General features: G+C 40.3%; 1 protein-coding gene across 1 annotated transcript; it reads left to right on the forward strand.

Annotated features, from left to right (window-relative positions):
- Window positions 1-5,275: 5,275 nt before the first annotated feature.
- LOC307121268 (receptor-type tyrosine-protein phosphatase eta-like) lies at window positions 5,276-16,311 on the forward strand (the record flags this gene model as incomplete). Its single annotated transcript, XM_079808800.1, has 8 exons — window positions 5,276-5,362; window positions 5,524-5,614; window positions 8,503-8,576; window positions 8,667-8,801; window positions 8,911-9,027; window positions 9,148-9,308; window positions 9,432-9,567; window positions 16,186-16,311. Coding segments are annotated over 8 exons (927 nt in total), but the record flags the coding sequence as incomplete, so codon positions are not given.
- Window positions 16,312-21,358: the final 5,047 nt, after the last annotated feature.

A 21,358-nucleotide genomic window follows, 5' to 3' on the forward strand; every position in this document is an offset into this window, starting at 1 on the left:
GAACATTGAAGTGATTTTAGACCATTGGATGTGTATTATATTGAACAAATGTACTGATGCATTGTGACACACGAACGCGCATACAGTAGACAGATTGCGGTCACAGAGAGGAGCGCAGAAACTCATCGTCAACGCTGTCCTGTGATTTATCACTAAAGTAGCTTAGAAACTCAAAAGTTATAGCATATATTTTTCTACTTTTAAAGCAACGACATACGCACAGCTTCACAATTATTAGAGAGACGGTATGACTAATTCACACATGCTCTCTTCTACTCTCTTTTAAATGCATTCAAATAAATGTACTACTAAATGTAGTCATGGTGCTAATTTATCTGTATCTGATTTAGAACGAGCAGAAATCTGTAAGAAATGTTACGAACCATAGAAAAAATAACTTCTTGAAAATAAAGAGTATTCTTTCATTAGGAAGAAATATCCCACGTTTAATAGTCAAGCATATTTACAGTACAAACCTTGTCAGTGAACTATATGAGGGCAAAAAAAACAACAACAACAACAAGACAAAATAATTGTTCATTAATCTTAATCGAAGGTAAAATTTTCAAATAACCAAGGTTTTGATTTTAGGTCATATCGTCCAGCCCTACTTTCAATGTAACTTCCATCAAAATAAATAATATAGATATTATTTTAAGGCTAGCTGATTTGCATCTTAGCAAACAAGCACACCATCTTTCATTAAAGGATTAGTTCACTCCAGAATAAAAATGTCCTGATAATTTACTCACCCCCATGTCATCCAAGATGTTCATGTCTTTCTTTCTTCAGTCGAAAAGAAATTAAGGATTTTGAGGAAAACATTCCAGGATTTTTCTCCATATAATGGACTTCAATGGGGACCAACGGCAAAAGGAAAGGGAGTTTTAATGCAGCTTGAAAGAGCTCTACACGATCCCAGCTGAGTAATAAGAGTCTTGTCTAGCAAAATGATCAGTCATTTTCTAAATGAATAAAAAGTTATATATTTTTTTTACCAAAAATGCTCGTCTTACACTAGTTCTGCGATGTGCGTCCACGACTTAACGCATTACGTAGCCACGTTGGAAAGTCACGTGTGACATAAGTGAAAGTTTTTTTTGCCCTTCCGCCTATGTCATGTGATCCAACAGCATTTTGTGTTTAAAAAGTATATATATATATATATATATATATATATATATATATATATATATATATATATATATATATATATATATATATATAATTTTTTTGTGAAAATGGCAGATTGTTTCGCTAGACAAGACCCTTATTCCTCGGCTGGGATTGTGTAGAAACCCGTTGGTCCTGTTGAAATCCACTATATGGAGAAAAATTCTGCAATGTTTTCCTCAAAAAAAGTTTTCCGATTTCCTTTTGACTGAAGAAAGAAAGACATGATCTTGGATGACATGAGGGTGAGTAAATTATCAGGAAATTTTAATTCTGGAGTTAAATAATCCTTTAAGTGTTCTGATATTGATCAATTCATTTTTTTTTAACTATCTTTTACACTAACTAACTATCTTTTTCGTTTAGTTTTCTTGATTATATGTGAGAATTTTGTCACATACATGTTCTTAGTTGAGTTTTGTGCACAAGGGCAAGAAATTTCACAGAAAATTACAAAATATCTGTCCTCTTCCTCTTTATACAATCTGGGCTGCTTTTCCCGATAACGTTGTCTCTTATCACGCTACGAAGACTCTAAAGGTATAACTTAACTAAAGGTATACCACTTCTAGGCGTGTTCCCCAAACTAAACCTTAGGAGGTTGCTTAAGGCCCGGGTATATTTCGGCCGTCCGCGTTCGTGCACCGCCCGCATGACGTAATTTTCGTCATTCGGAGGGCTCGCGGCCGGCCGCACACCCCGTCCGCGCGCAGCCCAAATTTTGAGACCGCGCGGACGGTCCGCGTGCAACAGCGCATGCGCCAGCAGTACAGAAGAGTCCACTAGGTGGCAATACACACAGTATTGAGCACAGTGTTCAGCCGTCGAAGAAGAGTGTGCAAAGACCGGTTTAAAAACAACACGCTTGAAAAAAAAGAGAGAATTTTTGATTCTTCAGTGTTTCTTCCAAACTATGTTGCAATGGTGGATCCACTACAGTTCTTCTCCGATCATGCCCAGCAAATGTCCCTTTGATGACAGGACTCAGTGCTGCCCTCCGATGTCTGGTAGAGCATAGATACTTTTTTACTGCGCATGTGTCGAACGCGATCCTCCGCGCGCATCCGTTGTGTAGTATACTTTAAAAGACGCGCGGACAGGGCTGCGCGCGTGACGCGTCCGGGCGCGGTAAGTGAAGTATACCCGGGCCTTATGGTGCGTTCACACCGGACGCGATTCGCGCGAGTGATTTACATGTTAAGTCAATGCAGAGACGCGAAATGGCATTCTGCGGCGCGATTCGCGCGATTGAGGCGGCGTGAATCGCGCGAAACGCTCAAGTTGAAAAATCTGAACTTTGGCGGATATTTCGCGCCGCGTTAACCAATCAGGAGCTTGCTCTAGTAGTGACAACAATGAAGAGAAAATCTGTATATTGATATCTGGTTCAGACAATATGATTATCACTGTGATAACATTAAATTACATGAAACACAACCCAGTCTCTTTTTGTTAAATGCAAGTTTATGTATGATCAATAATACAAAAGTATCAGTAATGTATAACAAGCTATACATGAAACAAAGCAACAATGCAGTCAAACATTCAAAGTCAGTGCTAGTAGGCTAACGTTACAACTGCAACGTACAGTTATAGCCTAAAAATATAAAGTAATTAAACTTATCTTTGCCCTCAGCCTAAACGATTTGCCAGGGAACAAATTATAGATCCATGAGACCAAAGATCGGCCGTTACAAGACGAATTATAGCTCGAGACACACCACAGAGACATCAGAGCCAGCGGGAGACGGCAGAAGGACTGGCCGAGGAAAGGTTGCCCTCGCCGGCTTTCACGTGCGCTGAGCGCGCTGTCCGCTGGAGCTCACAGCTCCGACAACGGCAGATAAAATGTTCAAATAGGCACTGTTTATGTAAATAAACCACAGATTTGAGCTTTAAACAACTACATTATCGACTGAAAAAGTCTTAAAACTACGTTTTGTCACACATTAACAGTAGATATGAACAAAAAAAAAGACATGTAAACACAGCCCATGTCAGCCATTTCTCAACGAGACGAGCTGCTGGCGGAAGCCCCGCCCATGACGCGAATTCGCATCTGTTGTGCAGTGAATGTCACACGCGATTCGCGCGAATTTCACGCGCGATTCGCGCGAGTAAACTCAAAATGTACACGCGTCCACCTTCGCGCGATTAGCGCGAATTTTTCGCGCGAATCGCGTCCGGTGTGAACGCCACATTAAGGTATACCTTCTTAAGTGCGACGTTAGCAGGCGCTGTCCGAGGCGGCGGTGCTGAATTAGTTTATCAATGGCTCAAAAATCGATTATTCACTCTATGCAGGGGCTGTTTAACTGCATTATGTGAGAAAGCAGTGTTCTTTATAATAGAAGCACTTCAGAAATTGTTGAAATTGCATTTATCAGGACTCGTGAGATCGTATAAATATAATCCAAATTGCAAACTAAATCCAACCGTGGATATTGTAAATAATTTTGAAATGATTGTGCGAACCCGTAACCTCTCATGCCCAAACGTATCAACCCACTACACTGGCAGTATGCCATTTATATTATCATAATATATTTTGCCATAGTCTTCATTTACTCCACAAGCAGAGTTGATTGCCCACATCACATTATTGGCAAATCACTAATTTCTGTTATTGGATGACCTACTCAATAAAGGCGCAACACGCGAAAGATAATCAACAGCTACAGCGGAGAAAAAAGAAAGAAAGAGAAGAGCGCCAACAGCTGAATATTGGGGCTGAGCTCCGTCAGGTTTGTCTTGACAAAGTCGGACCAACAAGATCTAAAAGCTGCTGAATTTGCTGCTTTTGATATGTTAGCCAGGGGACTAAAGTTTTCACGGATGAAATAGTGCACATTGAAATGGCTCCGCGCACGGCGCCGTCTTTGATTTACAGCTATTTGCTGTATCACTGCCATAGTTTGACCAAACTCCCCTCTACAATCATTCCTTTTAAATAGACTCCATAAAGGTTTGCCAGCTGATATACCTTTGGATAATATAAGCTAATTAAAAAGCAAACAGCCATCAGTGTAATGACAATAGTATTATTTGCATGAAAACACTTCAATTAGCAGAATTAAATTTCTAAAGACTGAGATGTAAAGAAATAGTGGTGGCCACTATCGGAATTAACTGTCAATAGTGATAAGGTATAGCTAAGAGTGCTCCAGACCAACCTTACGAACAAATGTCTTACAGAAGGTATTCTTAACTAAGATCCCTTCGGGAAACACGTATTAACGATAAGATACACCTTAAGATATAACTTAAGAACGACGTAGTGTTAAGAAGGTTTCGGGAAATCCAGCCCTGATCATTATCCACAGCTCCTTTATAGAGAAAATATTAGAAAAATGGTTTGACTATTAATGTAACCTCAATCAAAATAAATAAAATAGATAGTGTTTTTTAAGGCTAACCTATTTGCATCTCAGTACACTAGCATATCATCCATTAAAAGATCTGATATGGTCAATATAATCAGTTATGGCTTTCTTCTTTTACATTTTAAAACACATTACAAAGTGAACTCCCTCCTATTCCAGAAGAAAGAACAACACAATATGGAATCAGTTACAATACTATTAGTGGCACCTCAACTGCAGTTACTTCATTGGTAACATATGTATGTGTTTATTTTATAATTAAAAGAAGAAGAACATAGGAACGACGCTGCTTGGATTGCTGGCATAGTTGTGGGAGTAATCTGTCCTCTCTTCATTATCACTCTGATTCTCTTCTTCTATTCAAGAAGGTGGGTTGCCAGTCTCATCATATAAATGAAGATTGGATAGAGCTCAAGATATACAGAAGTTATCCAGATTTTTTTTTTATCAACATTTATGTATTACTCTCTATTCCAGACAAACCAAAAAACAGTGTACTGACATCCCCGTACACAGCATTGGGTAAGTTTGTTTGATATAGATGAACATTTATTTGACAAAACTTAATATTGTTACTGAATTCTTCTGAAATTTTCTGTTTTACTTTCTATTTCCAGAGCTAAAATGTAAGTAACTTTTTTATTATTATTCCACACACTGTTTTAATCATTTTTTAAAGTTGTAACAATATTCTTTCATTTGCTTTTATCATAAACAGTAATTGTGCTTTAAGAATAGAAGATTATGAAGAGTACTTTAAGCGGAAACATGCAGATTCCAACTGTGGTTTTGCAGAAGAGTATGAGGTACACATGGGAAACACAAATATATGTGTTTTAAAGTAATTTCCTGCTTTCTATTATAATATTATCAAACAGTTTTGCTTATGACTTGTCAAATAGATTAATATATAAAATATAATAGATTTTAAAATGTCTAGATCTAAAGAAGTACTGTGTTGTTGCAGGAATTAAAATCTGTTGGAACGGCACAACCGAAGAACGCTGCCCTGGATATTGAAAACAAGGCCAAGAACCGTTACACCAATGTTTTACCTTGTGAGTAGACTGACTGCCTGACTGTCACATATTATATTAAAAGGTGGCAAGAGCTTTCCAAAATCACAAGCTTGAATCTGAATAGTGTGAAATTTCCTGGAAATTGTCTCACTGATCTGTTGCTCAACCTGTTGGCACCTGTTGCTCAACCTCATGGGTATCAAGGATGATGAAGAAATTATGGATCTTCCCCCAGCCCAGGCGGAATATCCACAATTTCCACTAAAAAGAAGTCCTGAGCAAGACAAACAAGCAACCGCAGCTTCAAAAACCAACCCAAAACTATGAGCCTGAAACATATTAATCTGAAACTACTCGAAGTTCGTAAAGTAAAAATAAATATTATTTGATAAAAATCTTAAAATTGCAACAAAGCAAGAGATGAAGATCACCTGTGAGCAGAATAGGTTTGGAGATGGAAAAGGAGAAAAAGACATGTTTCCATTCATTGTTTGTGAAAATGTCTATTTACGTCTACTAACTATCATCGCTTGGATTAGAGCGTCACATGCCAGCACGTTGAATGCGATTTTTTTTCTAGTGAAGGGGAGGGGGCGGGATGTGGGTGGTCGAATTAAAAAAAAATAAGAAAAAAATAAGATTTGGGCTGACAGTCTGAATGTAGCCTTACACACCCACTTCAGGTCTTACAGTCTCTACTAATGAGCTGATGAGTTGAATCAGATGTTTTAGATGAGGGAGACAAAATGTCTGTTACATACTGCTCAGAGATGCAAAGGCTGAGGATCCAAAACAGTATTTAATGACAGAAAAATCCACAAACAAGGTCAAAAATAGGTAAAGGTCAAATACCATAAAAACAGTCCAAATGCAAACAGGAAAATACAAAAACAGGCTAAAAAACTAAGAACTAAGACCCAGGTGAACTGGAGAACAAACTCTTAGAAATGCAGTTGACATTGGCAAGACTTAGCGAAGTGTGAGTGAGTGAACCTGGCTTTTATAGACAGAGGAAATTAGATAATGAGCCACAACTGAATGCAATCAGTAATGATGAAGCCAGACAAAGGATGTTGGGGGATGAAGTCCTTGAGGGAGTGACCACAGTCTGTGATGGAGTGTCCCCTGGTGGCTTTCAAGGGCACTCCAGCTGTTGATCGTTACATAGCCCCCCTCCTATGGCTTCCAGGCGCTCCTAAGCTTCTCAAAATATCGGTTGAAGCCGGTTCTGGAGTGAATTCAAGTGCTGGGATGGACTCTGGAGTTAACTCAAGGACTGCAGTGGACTCTGGAGTGGGTTCATGGGCTGGAGCCTGGGCGGCTTCCAGACGCTCCTAAACTGGTCAGAGAATTCACAGAGGGAGGCGGAGTGGAGGTGGCCAGGGTGGTCAGGCAGAGCAGGTGGCCAGGACTTTTGGGTTGAAGCCAGTTCTGGAGTGAATTCAAGTGCTGGGGTGGACTCTGGAGTTAACTCAAGGGCTGCAGTGGACTCTGGAGCGGGTTCTTGTCAAATCTTGTCCAAAGCAGCCATCTTGTCCAAAGACACAGGTGTGGCGGTCATCTTGACTGGAAACTTGGGCGTGGCAGCCATCTTGGCTGAAGACTCTGCTGTGTTGGCCATCTTGGATGGAGACTCTGGCGTGGCGGCCATCTTGTCTGTAGACACAGACGTGACAGCCATCTTGTCCGAAGACACAGGTGTAGCAGCCATCTTGTCTGAAGACACAGGCGTAGGGGCCATATTGTCCGAAGATACGGGCGTAGTTGCCATCTTGTCCAAATACACAAGTGTAGCGGCCATCTTGTCCGAAGACACAGGCGTAGCGGCCATCTTGTCCGAAGACACAGGTGTAGCGGGCATCTTGTTCGAAGACACAGCTGTAGCGGCCATCTTTTCCATAGACACAGGCATGGCGGCAACTAGAGAATCTAGCATAACACCCATGACTAGCGAAACTAGACAGAAAAGCGCAGAAAGCACAGGAGTAGCATTGATAATGTTCATTGAGTCCATAACAGAAGAAATCGATTAGAGCATAGTCTGGCAGGTATGCAATGTCCAGAAAGTCTTGAATGTGGTCCTCGAGGGACTGATTACCTTTATGTAGACAAACTAAACGCACTGACTGAGGATCCAAAAGCATTGTTTGATGAAAGAATAATCCACAAACAAGGTCCAAAAACCAGTAAAGGTCAAATACAGCTAAGACAGTCCAAACAGGGGAAAAGGCAAACAGGGAAATACAAAAACAGGCTGAAAACTAAGGATGCAATCAGTGATGATGACCTCAGACAAAAGATGATAGGAGATGAAGTCCTTGAGGGAGTGACCACCTGGTGGCTTTCAAGGGCACTCCAGCTGGTGATCATAACAATGTGCAGTGCTGGGGGTACTCCAGGACAGGTCATCCTTCCCGTGGGTCATTTTGACCCAAAACTTGAGTGTTTTTAAAAGAAATTGAGTGTTCATCGGAGTGGTTCAAAACCTTAGGACTTTTGGTGCACTTATACCACGAATACACAAAAAAATTGCATTAAAAATAGAAAAATATTATCAAAATGAAATTAGCTTTCTGGATAAGTATAATTTTAGGGCTTCGGGTCATTTTGACCCACGAGGGAAGGATTTGTTACAAAGTGTGAGGGAGGGACGAGTGTTAAAAAACACGTTACTAGATGAAGAAGACGCGTGGATCTAATTCCAAACAGTTATTTTTTTTGAAGAAGAAGAATTAAGGAAATAGCCAAAAACTAAACATAAAGAAGACTTCAAAGCAAGTGAAAATATAACAAAATAACAGTCAATTCAATGTGGAAACACACAAACCAAAAATACAAAGCTTATAGATACAGTGTGACTTTATACCAAATTGTTCTTAATAAAGAACTACTGTATGATACTAATTGCATTCATTTGTCTTGTTAAGATGATGCTTCACGAGTGAAATTATCAATGTGTGGCAACCCCTTTGATGACTACATCAATGCCAACTACGTTCCAGTGAGTACATATACAGAAGGGACATTTCAGCATGTCACATGACTTTTGTATGTTGTATCTATAAATGTTTTTTTTTTCTGTTTTGTTAAGGGCTACAATTCAAGAAAAGAGTTTATAGCTGCTCAGGGTCCATTGCCCGTTACAGTGAATGAATTCTGGAGAATGAACTGGGAGAAGAACATCTACACCATAGTGATGCTGACCAAATGCAACGAGATGGGACGGGTGAGTTTAAAATCTAATATTGAAATGTTATTGGTCACATTGAAAAGTAGTGAAATGTGCACATATATATGCAAGGGTAAAGCAAACCAGCACTCTGTGTTTTCTCCAGGTGGAATGTGAGAAGTACTGGCCATCTGAGACAAATCATTATCATAACATCTCAGTGACGACCACCTCAGAGATATCACTGGAGAACTGGACCATAAGAGACTTCAGAATCAAAAATGTAAAGCAACCTGCACATGATATCTCCATTTGTACATTCAGTAGCATACAGCAGGGAATTTTGTTGTTGTTGTTTTAAAATCAGTAATATTTTACAATAATATGATTGATAATGCTGTAGGTGAAAACAGCAGAAACTCGCAACATACGCCAGTTCCACTTCACAGCGTGGCCGGAACATGGAGTTCCACAGACCACTGAAGTCCTCATTGATTTCAGACACCTGGTGAGAGAACACATGGACCAGTACTCACGCCACTCTCCAACTTTGGTGCATTGCAGGTAAATAAGATTTCTATAAACAAGCATTCATGAATTTATATTACAATGCAAACATCAAATATTACATTTGCCATTCGTTTGATTAAACTTTCATGTCATAATTTGACCCTCTGACTTTTTCAGTGCTGGTGTGGGAAGAACAGGGACCTTCATTGCCATTGACCACCTGATTTTCCAGATTGAACGAGAAAGCATTGTGGACGTCTACGGAATTGTTAATGATATGCGCATGCACAGGCCTCTTATGGTGCAGACTGAGGTAAGGGACTGTAGAAGAACGTTCCCAGTTCAAGTACAAGTTAAGCTCAGTCAGCATCATTTGTGGCATAATGTTAATAACCACTAAAATAATTTCAATTTACACCTCCTTCCTGTTAAAAATTTAGTATCGTATCGGCATTTCGTCCAGATGGATCCGGCGTTTTGGGAGCCTGAAACCGCTCTTTTTTGAAACCCAGAGTGGATAAATCTGAAAACGACACCCTTGCGTTTCGAGTGTACAGCCAATTCGTATATTTTGTGAAACGAGGATGTCATCACCCCACATCTCAACCCTAGTCAGACACCACATGTGCATGCTCCAAGTCTTCTTCTCCATTTTCAGTGTATCTCTGTGTCAGAATTGCAGCACCACACACTGATCTGGCATGTATAGTACATCGCTTTGAGTCGTTTTCAGTGGTTTCATGTGTGCTGATATTTCTTGAGACGAGGATAAAAAAAGATTAGATAGGGAAAGCTCAGGCTTCATGTGGATGTGGCCTTACAATGAAAGTAAATGTGGCCAGTTTTTAGAGGATTTTTAAAGCAGAAATATGAAGCTTATAATTTTTTCAAAGCACAACTGAGCCAAAATGAGCCGGATGACTGTGTGAACCGCTTGGATTGTGAAGTGCTTGGATTGGTTATTGAACACACTGAAAACAGAACAGATGGAGCATTAATGGTGGTATAAAACTGAAATAGATGTAGAAGATGATTCAATGTTACTGCAGGTAAATCGATGGTACAGTGGTAAGGATATATCTCACAGTGGATTCACAAGTGAATCGTGAAGAGAACTCTACAGAAAAACTGTGCGAACAGAGAGTCTTGTGTGTAAGACCACTTAAAAGATGGGCAGCTCTCGTCCTGGAGGGCCAATGTCCTGACAGTTTAGTTTTATCTATAATCAAACATGCATGAAAAACCTTACCTATGTCTTTAGGATTGCTTGAAAATCACAGGCAGATGTGTTTGATTAGGGAACTAAACTTTGAAGGACAGTGGCTCTCCAGTACCAAAGTCACCCATCCCTGGACCAGACAATTGAGTATGTGGTCGGTATACACTCACCTAAAGGATTATTAGGAACACCTGTTCAATTTCTCATTAATGCAATTATCTAATCAACCAATAACATGGCAGTTGCTTCAATGCATTTAGGGGTTTGGTCCTGGTCAAGACAATCTCCTGAACTCCAAACTGAATGTCAGAATGGGAAAGAAAGGTGATTTAAGCAATTTTGAGCGTGGCATGGTTGTTGGTGCCAGACGGGGTCTGAGTATTTCACAATCTGCTCAGTTACTGGGATTTTGACGCACAACCATTTCTAAGGTTTACAAAGAATGGTGTGAAAAGGGAAAAACATCCAGTATGCGGCAGTCCTGTGGGAAAAAATGCTAGCGGTCAGAGGAGAATGGGCCGACTGATTCAAGCTGATAGAAGAGCAACTTTGACTGAAATAACCACTCGTTACAACCAAGGTATGCAGCAAAGCATTTGTGAAGCCACAACACGCACAACCTTGAGGCGGATGGGCTACAACAGCAGAAGACCCCACCGGGTACCACTCATCTCCACTACAAATAGGAAAGGCTACAATTTGCACGAGCTCACCAAAATTGGACAGTTGAAGACTGGAAAAATGTTGCCTGGTCTGATGAGTCTCGATTTCTGTTGAGACATTCAGATGGTAGAGTCAGAATTTGGCGTAAACAGAATGAGAACATGGATCCATCATGCCTTGTTACCACTGTGCAGGCTGGTGGTGGTGGTGTAATGGTGTGGGGGATGTTTTCTTGGCACACTTTAGGCCCCTTAGTGCCAATTGGGCAGCGTTTAAATGCCACAGCCTATCTGAGCATTGTTTTTGACCATGTCCATCCCTTTATGACCACAATGTACCCATCCTCTGATGGCTACTTCCAGCAGGATAATGCATCATGTCACAAAGCTCGAATCATTCAAATTGGTTTCTTGAACATGACAATGAGTTCACTTTACTAAAATGGCCCCCACAGTCACCAGATTTCAACCCAATAGAGCATCTTTGGGATGTGGTGGAATGGGAGCTTCGTTTCCCACAAATCTCCATCAACTGCACGATGCTATCCTATCAATATGGGCCAACATTTCTAAAGGATGCTTTCAGCATCTTGTTGAATCAATGCCACATAGAATTAAGGCAGTTGTGAAGGCGAAAGGGGGTCAAACACAGTATTAGTATGGTGTTCCTAATAATCCTTTAGGTGAGTGTATATGTAGATCTTGATGAGCTGGTTAATTGTGGAAAGGTGTACGTGATCCAAAGTCAAGGGAAAGAGAGCGGAGAGTAGGGCTGTGTTTGAAATTCCCCTCTATACCCTTTTTCGCTATTCCCTACATTACTCCACTAATAGTCCACTTGAAGGAGTGAGTGAATTCGGACCCTGAGTCGCTGGGAAGGATGCTGCTTTTGCATTGTTTGTGCTTGCTGTTTAAAGGAACACGCCACTTTTTTTGAAAATAGGCTAATTTTCCAACTCCCCTAGAGTTAAACAGTTGAGTTTTACCGTTTTCGAATCCCTTCAGCCGATCTCCGGGTCTGACGGTAGCACTTTTGGGTATTCTCTAGCTATTGACCGTACTTCAGTTGTACACTCATATTCGATTAGATTAGATTAGATTAGATTTTACTTTATTGTCATTACACAAGTACTAGTACAAGGCAACAAAATGCAGTTTAGGTCAAACCAGAAGTACAATAGCAGCAAGTGGAGGATATACAACGGTTGCATAAGTGCAGGACATGGATATGTACTGAATATATATATATATATATAAATAGAGAGATGGAAATTACTATAAACAGAATTTACAGGTGAATATGTACAGTGAATAAATATACAGATGGCTATTACTATAAACAGAATTTACAGGTGAATATGTACTATGAATATAATATAATATCCAGATGGCTATTACTATGAACAGAATTTTACAGATAGAGGTATACAATGATATGTTAGACTAAGATGAGGAATATAGCATTGGATTAAGGTAGTGCAATAAATTATGGACAGAAGCTATCCGAAAAAAGTGTAAAAGTGCAGTGGAAAGTGATTGCATATTACAGTTACAAGTACGGTGCAAAATGCAAATGTAAACAGTAGGTACTGTAAATAACAGTCGGCAGTGCAAGTGAGCATAATCCAATTAAGGTATGGTAGTGCAAAATGCATAAGTAAACAGTTGTTACTGTAATAAACAGTCGGTAGTGCAAATAACAAAGTGAAGGCAGATGTGAGGGGGGAGAGGAGAGTTATCAGTATATGATAGTGGATCAACGAGGGTTTGAGTTCAGTAAAGAGACAGCTCTGGGGAAAAAACTGTTCTTTAGTCTGCTGGTCCTGGTCCGGTGGCACCTGAAACGCCTGCCGGAGGGCAGGAGAGAAAACAGTGTGTGGGCTGGGTGAGAGGAGTCCTTGAGGATGCTGCGAGCTTGATGCAGACAGCGTTTCCTTTGGATGTGCTCGATGGCAGGTAGTGGAGTCCCTGTGATGCGCTGGGCAGTTTTCACCACCCGCTGCAGTGCCTTGCGCTCCGCAACAGAGCACTTCCCATACCATACTGCCACACAGTTGGTCAGGATGCTTTCTATTGCGCAGCGATAGAAGTTCACCAGGATAGCCGAGGAGAGCTGATTCTTCCTCAGTGTCCTCAGGAAGAAGAGGCGCTGGTGAGCCTTCTCCCAGGCTGGAGGTGTTGGTCGTCCACGACATGTCCGCCGAGATGTGGATCCCCAGGAACTTGAAACTGGAGACACGCTCAACAGCCGTTCCTTTATGTGGATGGTGTCGTGTGTGCCTCTTGACTCCTTCCTGAAGTCCACGATGAACTCCTTCGTTTTGGTGGTGTTGAGGAGCAGGTTATTTTTAGTGCACCATGTGGCCAGGTGCTGGATCTCCTCCCTATAGGCAGTCTCATCGTTGTTGCTGATGAGACCAATCACCGTAGTGTCGTCCGCAAACTTGACGATGGAATTAGATCCATACACAGGCTTGCAGTTGCAGGTGAAGAGGGAGTAGAGAAACGGGCTTAGCACACAGCCCTGTGGTACACCAGTGTTAAGAGTGATGGATGTGGAGCAGGTGAGTCCTGATCGAACATTCTGGGGTCTGTCAGTTAAGAAGTCCAAAATCCAGTTACACATTGAGGTGTTGATGCCCAGATCTCCAAGTTTGGCTATTAACATCGTTGGGATGACAGTGTTGAATGCTGAGCTGAAGTCAACAAACAGCATGTGTGCGTAAGTGTTCTTATTGTCCAGGTGAGTGAGCACAGAGTGCAGTGCCATGGAAACGGCATCATCTGTGCTCCTATTGCTGCGGTAGGCATACTGGTGTGAGTCCAATGTGTATGGTAGAGAGACTTTTAGGTGTTCCAGGACCAGCCGCTCAAAGCACTTCATAACCATGGGTGTGAGTTCTACAGGGCGGTAGTCATTAGGGCACCTCGGGCTAGAGTGTTTTGGCACTGGCACAATGGAAGTGCGTTTAAAGCATGATGGTACAGCTGCTTGGGCAAGAGACAGGTTGAAAATGTCTGTAAAAAACCCAGTGAGCTGCTCCGCACATGCCCTGAAAACACGACCAGGGATGTTGTCTGGTCCAGCAGCCTTGTGCGCGCTGATCCGGCTCAGTGCCTTGCAGACATCTGTGGAGGAGAGTGTGATTGGTGGGTGGTCATCTGAGGGTTTGAGCTTGGTGGCAGTTTCTTTGTTGTCTCTTTCAAAGCGAGCATTAAAGTAATTTAGCTCGTTCAGGAAGTTGACATCAGTGGCTGCGGGGGTGGAGTGGGTGGGTTTGTAGTCACTGATGGCCTGAATGCCCTGCCACATGCGTCGAGGGTTAGAGTTGGAAAAGTGTCCCTCTATCTTTAGCTTGTAGCAGTGCTTGGCCTTTTTGATACCCCTCTTCAGGTTTGCTCTGGATGTGCTGTAGGCTTGTGCATCTCCTGATCTGAAGGCAGTAATGCGTGACTTCAGCAGGAGTCGCACTTCCCTGTTCATCCATGGCTTCTGATTTGGGTATGTGGTGATCTGTTTCTGGGTTGTAACACTGTCAATGGTGGTATTGATATGATCCAATACAGAGGAGGTGTAGGAGTCAATGTCCGTGTGAGCGCCACTGGTGGCTTGAGAAGCAAACACACTCCAGTCTGTGTGTAGAAACCTTTCCTGGAGTGTGGAATCTGCCCCTGCAGGCCACACTTTGATGGTCTTCACCGATGGCTTCACACAGTTGATGAGGGGTGCATATCTGGGGGTGAGGAACAAAGAGAGGTGATCTGACTGTCCCAGGTGGGGGAGGGGTGTCGTAATGTAAGCTCCAGCCATGTTTGTGTAAACATGGTCTAAGGTTTTGTTTCCTCTGGTGTGATAAATCGGTCTACATTCAACCATGAGAAACTCAAGGTTAGCTGAACAATGACTCCCAACAATAGCAGAGTTTGTGCACCAAGCTTTGTTAATGTAAATGCACAATCCACCACCTCTGGTCTTACCGGAGTCATCTAATGTTCTATCCGCCCGGAGCGTGTGGCATCCCGCTAGCTCAATAGCGGTGTCCAGTATTCCGCTGTTTAACCAGGTTTCCCGTGAAGATTAGGTTTCTTGCTGTGTGTGATGCTGAGTCGAATCTCCTCCATTTTGTTCACTAGCGACCGTACATTGGCAAGGAAAATGCTGGGTAAAGAGAGCCGGTGTGGTGTTAGCCTTAGCTTAGCTCTCAGTCCTCCGCGCTTCCCCCGCCTTTGTTTACGGTCTCGACGCCGCCTGCGCGCACTTCCGCCCGGCCGGGTAGAGTGCATAGCCTCGGGTGTCCTAGCGATCTCAGGAAGGAGTCGAAGATTGTCCATAAAACTGTCGAAAATTCGCAAACCAATATCCAAAATCTCACCACGGGTGTACGATGTTAAGGCACAACTGTTCTGCACGAACAGACCCGAGATGAGCAAGAAAAATACCGCAAAATTGCAGAATCTGGAGAGACCCAGAGCCTCGCGATCTACTCGCGCCGCCATCTTGGGTGATACACCAAGTGATATTGCGGTGCTTTGTCGGATTGAATGAGTGCACTTGATAATGTCCACTGTGGTTTCGGACCCCACTACAAATGTTTGACCATGTCACTGAGGAGCTGAATGATCGGGATGATTGTGAATGTCACCTTTTAGCACCTTTTCAGGGTCCATCTGAATGCTGAAGGTATTACTGCGCTTTAGATTTACTTTAAAGTTCGATGGTTGAGGGGTGAAGAGAATAACCTGTACCCAGTTTTGAAAATATTTATTCTTGCGCGAGTATTTTGGCCCCATACACTTCAATTGTAAGTGCCTCACTGTAACCCAGATGTTTTTTTAATGAAAAGAAGGGACAAGTTGATGTTTGTGGTAATGGGCATTATGCAACTAATGTTGTTGAACTGAACCCAGATTATTCTTTTAAAATGACATATTAGCATAGAAATTGGAGCTGACATTTGTTGTAATATTGTATTTCCACAAAGAAACTGCCGATTATAGCAGACTCATATTTTTACACTATTTTATGTTTTCTCTTCGTTTTCTACAACAGGAGCAGTATGTTTACCTCCACCAGTGTGCGTATGACATCATTCGATCAAGAACCGGAACCAACGTGGATTTAATTTACCAGAACACAGACGCAATCTATCAGAATGTAAAATGTATGAAATCATAAGATAGCCTCAAGATGGCCCTCATCAAACAGTCAGAGCATATTTAAATGAAAATTTTAAGTTTGCTTTCATAATAATTAAAAAATGCACACTTTACATAGAGTTTAATCTAATTTATTTTCTTGCACGATTCTGAAAAAACATACATGTAATACATGTACATATAATGTAATACAATACAATAATACATGTAAAAGATTACACTGGAACTGGAAAGAATGCAACATTTTCTAATTATGTGTAAGTAATTGTATCTATAATATTTAATTCAAGATATCTTTATTTTTTCTAATGGCATGTCCAAAATTAATATTTGTATAATTTTACACAATATATTTACTGCAATATCAAACCCCTGTACATTTTAATACTGCCATGGTTGTATTTGCTCATAGAGGCCTTTATGAGATCCCATGTTTTATTAAATGTTTATATCTTTAATGTTATTTAGAGGGGTATGTCTTATATTATTTAACCATTTAGAGCAAAACAAAATTATTTTTCTTTTTTCCCCACTAGAAGGCACTCTCAACCTGCCCATGCCCATGATAAAACTGTGAACATGTTTGTGCTGTTATAGTGATATTTAGAAAGAAAATATGACAGTTATGGTACAGTTTTATTATTATTATGTTGTTGTTGTTGTTGTTGTTTAAGAGTTTAGCTGTGTGCACAAAGTTCAACCTGCTGTGCTGGATATGAGCATTCGCTTGGGATTTGTAATTTATATTGCATTTTATTTTTATACTGTTAGTTTCAGCCATCCGATTTGATAGTAACATTCCAACAGTGCTAACAAACACAGCTATACAAACTATCCAAATTGTGCCTGAAATATAGGTCATTTTATATTGATGTTTTGTTTACTGCACTTTTGTTCAGCAATCAGACCTGCAACTGTATTGTTATTATACTTAGCAGCTGGGATTACCTGCACTCTTGTGTTATATTTCTTAAATGTCTTTTATAAAGCACTGTTTAAGGCATTTTTACTATTTATACCTTTTTATGGTCAACATTTACAATAATTTTATTTAACATTTTTTTATTTTTTATTTGAATAATAGTGCACTAGAATATTTTCCCACTTACATTTCACACTGGTCAATTGACAGAATGGAGAAAAAAAATTGAACATATTTGTGTGTGTGTATTATGTACTGTATATATGAAGCTACTTGCATATAGGGTCTTTACCTCTTTTTGATTTTAATAAAATTGTGATCCATTCTTTGGGATGATTTTGATACATGCTGAAAAGAGTGAACACAAAAGGAATTAAAGCTGCAAGCAGTGATGAAAGGGCCCTCGCACCCGGGACCATAGCCACCCGGTGGCCTCAGGAAAACAGCAAATAGTGGGCTACATGCATTTAAGCGGGTAAATATAGGAGAAATATGGCAAAGTCCCTTCAGTGTGCCACATTTCCTGCTGCCAGAAGGTGGTGCTTTGAGTATAACTGAATATTGGCATGTAGATGTCTTCAGGTCAGGACTATAATCAAACACGTGAAATTTGGGGCAGATCGGACATTGTATACAACAACTTCCTGTTTCGTGGCGTAAATCACATACATAAGCACTTAGCCAAGTGTTGCATGATTTAATGTGTTTATATCATGTTTGGGATTTCATGGCATATTTAAATGTGTTTCTGGGAGTGAATTATAGTATAAAGCATGCCATTTCCTGTTGCCAGCAGGTGGCGCTATGACTAATAAAACAATAAAACTCAAGTCTGGAAAGCAACTTGACCAGTGTCCATGCTATCAAGGAAATGCATCCCGTTTTAATTATATTTAACTGGTTTGGAGAGCTAAATGTTGAAAATGTTGGTGTATTTATTAGGTTTGTGAAATGTTTCAAAATGGGGTCTACGATCTTTGTTCATTTTAGTGTCCCATCATTAACTTAAGACTTAGTCATGTTAACTCTTGTTGCTCTCTGTATCACTAATTTTTCCTAGAGACATTTTGGGGGGGAAATTGAGAAAACATAGGTCTGTGGCCTGTTGCATAAACTGCTGATGTTAAAGAATAAGAAGCTGAGGGCATGTGGACATAAATCAATGGCTGTTTCAATTCACTTTTTCATGTCGTTGACTCAGATGTACATTACATCATTGCTTACATTGGTTGATTGTCCACTATTGGTGGAACCCTTACATGGGTTGAATTGGGAATACCAGTGTTGGGAAGGTTACTTTGGAAATGTAATCTATTACAGAGTACAAGTTACCCTTTTTACAATGTAATACGTACAGTAATTATTTCAATTACTTAAAGTAATGTAACTGCTTACATTTGATCACTTTGATGACTTTCCTAATTTACAGTATTATAAAGCATTTGACTTGCCATGGTCGCATCTCTCAGACAGAATGTAGCCTTATGCTTTCAACGCTATGGATTTATGCAATTGGCAGACATGATGCACTGCAAATTCAAACAAGAGAACCAATCAAAAGAACCAGCATAGCGTTGCTTTACTATATAGCCTTTACAGTTTTTTACAATCGCTAGGACCCATTTCTCAATACATTTACATTTACATTTAATCATTTAGCAGACGCTTTTATCCAAAACAACTTACAAATGAGGAGAGCAAATGAAGCAATCAGACCAACAAGGGGCAACAGTATGCAAGTGCTGTAACAAGTCTCATTTAGTCTAGGAAAGTACATCTGTTTTTTTGTTGTTGTTTTTTTAAAGAAAAAAAGAATAGAATAGGTAAGTGTTAGTCATACAGCTAAGACTAGCACTTAGCTATTCTATACCTCTTCAATACTTAGGTCACTTTTTTCGATACCTAGGTCACTTTTTCAATACCTATTCAATAATTAGGTAACTTTTTGGAAACTTCCCACAGTGATCAAATCAGTCTATGTGAGCTAAATTGTGGATAATTTTTTATTGCTTTGGCACAAAATACATTCAATGACGACATCTTTCAAATTACATGAATTATTTTCTCAGACACAAACACCACCAAAACTTTATGTAATATACTGGTCAATTTGCACGTTTACATACTCTTTTCAAAACTTTTAAACTTAAGTTCAAAACCTAACAAAACACAAAAATGAACAAGCAGCGATAAAAGGGCACCCGGGGCCACCGCCACCTCAGGAAAACAGCAGCAAGATACATTTAAAGCGGGTATATATACAGCAAAGTCATTTTGATGTGCCACACATCCTTCTGCCAGCAGGTGGCGCTTTGACTATAACTGAATATAGCCATGTAGATGTCTTCAGGCCAGGACTCTTATCAAACATGTTTGGGACATTGAATGTCTGACTTACAACAGCTTCCTGTGTCATGGCGAAAGATCAAGATCTTTGCAATTTGAGGCCTTTAGATTAGACTGACCAAATATGATGTTGATCTGATTAAATCTCTAGGAGGAGTTTGTTAAAGTACAACATCTGGAAATGGCAAAACAATTTTGCAAAGAAAATTCTAAATATCTCACTTCCTGTTGGTTTTCAGATTTCGGACCAGGAGACTTTTTTTTGTAGGTATTTGGCTGTGAAACGTGAAACGTAGCTCGACTGGCGCTTAATTGAAATTTTGTAGGTGCCTCTATCGAGCCATTTTGCCATGCCTAATTCTGAAACCTATATTAGACATACATTTTCAGCACTTCTGACGCGTGTGCAAAGTTTCATGAGTTTTCGAGCAAGCTTAGGCCATCAAAAATTTGATTAATTTAAGAGAAGAATAATAATAGGCTGAGCAATTCCAATAGGTTCCTCCTCACAGCATCGGTGCTCGGGCCCTAATAAAAAAATGTGTGTATGTGTGTATATATATATATATATATTAGGGATGCCACAGTTCTCAATATAATATTGAACCTTTCGGTACGGCATTCCCGGTTCAATACGCGCTTGTGAATTGCGTTTTTTTTTTTTTTTGCATTTAATTAATTATTTTTTATTTCTACGTTTATTTCGGCTCTGTTTGAGTGTGCCTGTGAGTCTACGTGCTGATATGAGCAAATATCCAATCACTATGCACTAAAGTTAGGGGGTGTTATGTCAGAGAGTTATACTCACGGAACACTATTATTCACAATCACGAAAGTTCATTATTTGCATGCGTTTTGAAGCCTTGCTGGTTAAAGTCAAGTCAAGTCAAGTCAAGTTTATTTATATAGCGCTTTTAACAATGTAGATTGTTTCAAAGCAGCTTTATAGTGTTAAACAGGAAAATAATGCAGCATAATTTTATTCAGCTGTATAGCCATTCTGGAGAAAACGCTGATGTCATCAGTTCATTTCAATTATCATACAGTGACAGTGTGGGCTTTAGATCAATAATTAGATCAGTAATTTAGTTTATATGGTTAATTTAGTTTATTAATTAGATTTATTTCGATGTTTAGTTGAAAAATGTAGTGTCCCCAACTGAGCACTCCAAGCCACAGGCAACAAAACGTTTAAACGTTTCATTCGTTTTAACATGCGCTGAGCACGAGCACTAAAAGCCTGTCAAACACGTGATTACGGGACTAAGTCGTCTTACTGCGCTAATATTGTCAAATACACACATGGTTAACATAAACACAGTCGGTTATGTCTGAAGTGAAAGTAAAATCGGCGTGTGTCTGTATATTAGATGCTTGCATGTCTTAAATTGACAGCAGCGCAGTAGTGAAAACGCTGCCGCTTGTCCTTAAATGGACAGTTCACCTCTAAAATAATGTCATTATTTACTCACTCTAATGTTGTTCCAAACCTGTATTCATTTCTCCTGTTGAACACAGATAGTTGAATACCAGACAGTTGATGGTAGCCATTGACATCCATATTACCTTCCCTTTCGAAAGGGAACTCTCGCTGCGTCAGCTGACGCTACGGGGAACGCCTCCAGCGTGACAGGTGTCTGAAGCTACTATCGAATCACGTCAATCCTATTGACCGGCGACAGCCCATGACGCCATCAATATGCGACCTGGAAGTATATAAGGGCGCCGTGCCAACACATACACATCTTTTTCGTCTTCAGGGACTGTCTGTTGAAGCGTAATTCTACAGATACTGGTA

Source organism: Gobio gobio (assembly GCF_949357685.1).
Source record: "Gobio gobio genome assembly, chromosome: 25".
Lineage (NCBI taxonomy): Eukaryota > Metazoa > Chordata > Actinopteri > Cypriniformes > Gobionidae > Gobio > Gobio gobio.